The sequence below is a fragment of the Dipodomys ordii genome, unplaced genomic scaffold, assembly GCF_000151885.1.
Source record: "Dipodomys ordii isolate 6190 unplaced genomic scaffold, Dord_2.0 Scaffold20, whole genome shotgun sequence".
In the NCBI taxonomy this organism is placed as follows: domain Eukaryota; kingdom Metazoa; phylum Chordata; class Mammalia; order Rodentia; family Heteromyidae; genus Dipodomys; species Dipodomys ordii.
In genome coordinates, this window is record NW_012267236.1 from 7,810,295 (window position 1) to 7,814,433 (window position 4,139).

Genomic DNA, 4,139 nt, shown 5'->3' on the forward strand with positions numbered 1-4,139 from the left:
CAGGGCCTCAGGCATGCAAGGCAAGCGCTCTACCACTGAGCCACCTTCCCAGCCCCCTTAAAATCCTTTTCTTAGACCAAGCAAACAATGAAAACTCTAAAATAGGAGTCATAGGAAGAAGAAAGCAAAAGTTTACTCATTTCTTCCCCATTTATAGCAGGGCAAAAGCCATATGTGACAGGTGAATTTTTACTACTATAGCAGTGGATTCAAGTTCTATTTCAAAACTACATTTTCAGGTCTAGGAGGCATGGTTCAAGTGACAGAGCACTGAGTTCAATCCCTAATACTGGGGGAAAAAAATTATGATCAAAACTACCAAGTGCCCAGGCCCAGAGTTCAGGCCCCAAAATTGGACCCCCCCCCAAAAAAAAGAAACTAGGTACATTATTGCTCCTTTTACTTTCAGAGAATTGGGTAGTTTTTTTCTTTTTTCTTTTGTGCTGGTCCTGAGATTTGAACTCAGGGTTTGGGTATTGTCCCTGGTATTTTGGGCTCAAAGCTAGCACTTTGCACTTGAGCCACAGCTCCACTTCTGGCTTTTGGTAATTAATTGGAGATAAGAGTCTCATTGGCTTCAAATTTTAATCCTCAGTTCTCAGCCTTCTGAGTAGCTAGAATTACAAACATGAACCACCATGTTTTCTCTTTTTGATTATGTGGTGCTGAGGAATCGAACCCAGGGCCTCATGCATGCAAAGCAAGTGCTCTACCACTGAGCCACCTTCCCAGCCCCTGTACCTAGTTTCTTACAGAAAGTTCTGGATATAGTAGAGAAAAATTCTTACCCTGGCTTTGTTCTCCTTAATGTCAGCCCAGTACTTGTGAAATTTAACAATATTGAGATGTTCTAATTGAATCAGATTATCAAACACTGCACGGACTTTTTCCTAGAACAAGGGAGACAAATGGGTAAGAGTTCACAAATCACCCTAATGATCCTGAGAAGCCAGAGGTGATCTAACCCCCAACACGCTCTCCCCCAGTCAGTGTCCCCACATGGACTCCTCTTTAAACACCAGTGTTCTAAAGCCCCCAGGCTACAGCATTTCACCATTACCTACCTCCTGAAGTTTGTAGTTCTTGCGCTCAGAGAACTGTACCTCATTCCACACAACTTCCACACCTTCCTCTGTATCCATGGCCAGGTATGCACTGTCAATACCTGGTACATTCCGCTGATTCACCTGAGAAACAGTTCAAATGGAATTAAAGTTACCACTCTATTTTATTAAAGTTGATCTCTTTATTTTAATACTCTGTGAGACCAACTTCTCCCAGTGCCCAACCTATTGAAATCTGGTCTGCCTCTTTGGATAGCCCTTCTAGTTCACCTTTTATTTTGTTTTTTGGGGGTTTTGGGGGGGGAGGGGTCCGGCCGTGGGGCCTGAACTCTGGGCCTGGGTGCTGTCCCTCAGCTCTTCAGCTCAAGGGTAGTGCTCTACCACTTGAGCCACAGCGCCACTTGTTCTCACCTTTTAAATAATTTATTCTCCCAAGAGTGATGCTTCTATCACCTTACCTCTTCTCGCCTCTTTTGCCAGCGCCCACATGGTGACTCTTCCAAGATCTCAGATTCATCTTCACTCTCTTCTTCTTCCTCAGGAGAAGCAGCTGAGGTTGTAGAGGTCACAGGAGGTGACACTGAAGTCAGGCCAGGAGCTGAAGATGAGGATTCTACCTTTGGGTCTGAGCCACTACTGAGTACTGTCTGAGACTCTCCCTCCGACATACTGGAATGAACACTCACGCCTGCAGTGGTTGGGCAAAGACAAAGAAGGCAGCGGTCAAAATAAAACTACAAAGATTTCGTCTTAACCTCATTTGTAAGCCCCAAAACACATACCTCCCTTGTTTCCTTTAACTCCAATATCAGAACTAATTCCTGTGTAAATACTGAAACATTAACTACTCTGGTAACTCTGAAGGAGAGCTACCTTAGCTGAAGATGACAACCCCAGAGTGGCAAATAAAAATTTTGAAACAGTATAATGTTCTTTAAAGGGGTTATAAGTAAGGTTTACTTATAAGGTTATATAAGTAAGGTTCAAATGAACAGACAACTGGATGTCCCATTCCCTCTCAACAATTTGTCCAGTAAGTTTCCATTCTGAATACTCCTGGACCCCTACTACACTCTGCTCAAGAACTATGCCAAATAGCCACTATAGAAAACAGATGATTCCAGGCTCCAAATTGTTACCTTAAGACAGCTCTAAGGCTACTACCCTCAGCCAACTTATCCAGATAACCCCTAAGCTGATTTAGCCTAGCAGAACTAACCTTGGCACTCACTATCCCTTCTGTAAGAGAATGAGCTTGCTAATCCATGGAGAGGCTACCCTTGACACACACGTGTGGCAGTGATGACTTCATCTTTGATGACTTAATCCTTCCTATGATGTGAGTATAGTGAGTAGGTACTGACTAACATTTTTCATTTACTCAACAAATGTTTAGTAAACACTTATTATAGATCACCCACTGGTCAAATGACTGAGATAGAAGAGTGAATAAATTAGATGCCTAGGGGCTGGGAAGGTGGCTCAGTGGTAGAGTGCTTGCCTAGCATGCATGAAGCCCTAGGTTCGATTTCTCAGTACCACATACACAGAAAAAGCCAGAAGTGGCATTGTGGCTCAAGTGATAGAGTGCTAGCCTTGAGAAAGAAAAAAAAAAAGAGATGCCTATACCTAAAGGGCCACAAATTCAAGGCATTAACTTTCCAGTCTTCATTTCATTCACACTACTCAGACTCTGAAGTTTCCATTCTATGGGGAAGTGTATTTGACATAGGTATTCCTTTCAATTGCAAACAACTCAATATTTCTACAGGAATATGACTTCTTCAGGAAAAAGCTAAATATTATCAACTGGGGCTAGAGTGTCACATGACAAGCAATGAATGTTATTGCATACAGCTAAGAACAACAGCTGAAAAGGAATTAAAACCTATGTGTGCTGGGCTCAAGGAAGTGGAGTCCAATAAAAAGAGGATATCCTGGAGACTAAATTGTCATCTCTAAATTCAGAATGCCAGACGCCTCCAATCCACACCAGTCTTTCAGAACTTCTAATGCTCTCCTCTACTTATACTGTCTAACCTCAACCTATACTGTTTAACCTGGGTCAGAAGATTTTTAAGACATTTAGGAACTCCAAAGAGTAACAAAGCACAAAACACATACGTTAAGTCTATAAGATCCTAGATCGGGGCTGGGAAGGTGGCTCAGTGATAGAGTGCTTGCCTTGCATGCATGAGGCCCTGGGGGTTCGATTCCTCACACCACATAAGCAGAAAAAAAAAGCTGGAAGTGGTGCTGTGGCTCAAGTAGAGTGCTAGCCTTGAGCTTCAGAGCTGAGGGACAGCGCCCAGGTCCAGAGTTCAGGCCCACGACCAGACCCCCCCCATCCCCAAAAAAGATCCTAGATCAGCTATATTCATTAAGCACATCCAAAATCAGAAGTAAAATTCCCAGCAAGATTACAATTTTTTTAAAAAATAGTGGAATCAATAATACAAAAAAGGCACTAGCTAAAGGGATCTAAGAACCTTCTGGACCAAGAGCACCCCAGCAGAGGCCAAATCATCGATTACACAGATGCCCAGGAATGTGCTTGTCTTCTCCCTCCCCAGTCTTGCCCAGGTAGGCAAAATGCGGGAAGTGCAAGGTCTTCCGCAGAACTCCTTCTAGTGATGAATACACCTGCAACACTGGGGGCTCTGCTTCCGAGGTACCCAGAGGTTTAAAATAGCGACCACACAGGAAAAGTCCATTTCTGTCCATAAGGGCGATCTCCTCGCAGCCTCCAGCCACCCTGAGGCGCTGCGTTCCCAGCGGAGCAGCGTCAGTCACCCTGCAAAGTTGTTCTCGGGCACTGTCATAATTAACACAACAAGCGTGTCAACAGTTCGCAGCCACAGGCTCCACACCCGCCCTCACCCCGAGTCAACCCGGAAGGCCTCCGAGGCCCGTACAAGTGTGGAAGGAGCAAGCTCGGGGGAAGGAGGAGGCCCTGACGCTCTCACACTCCAACAGGTCGCGCAGCCGCGCTGTGGAGGCCAGCGGCTGCAGGCGCGAGTGTGCCCCTCCGGGCGGGCGGGCGCGCGCGCTGGGGGCCACCTCATCAAAGGCCGG

The 4,139-nt window shown here is 45.3% G+C and overlaps 1 protein-coding gene across 2 annotated transcripts in view; it reads right to left on the reverse strand.

Moving 5' to 3' along the window:
• Window positions 1–4,139, reverse strand: part of Nrbp1 (nuclear receptor binding protein 1) — a 20,206-nt gene that overhangs the window by 15,497 nt on the left and 570 nt on the right. For both annotated transcript variants that reach the window (XM_013013701.1, XM_013013700.1), the window contains exons 2-4: window positions 1,523–1,752; window positions 1,065–1,187; window positions 789–890 (exon numbers count right to left, since the gene is read on the reverse strand). In XM_013013701.1, the coding sequence (XP_012869155.1) occupies window positions 789–890; window positions 1,065–1,187; window positions 1,523–1,732 (435 nt within the window). In that variant the 5' untranslated portion in view covers window positions 1,733–1,752. The remainder of the gene's footprint in view (window positions 1–788; window positions 891–1,064; window positions 1,188–1,522; window positions 1,753–4,139) is intronic.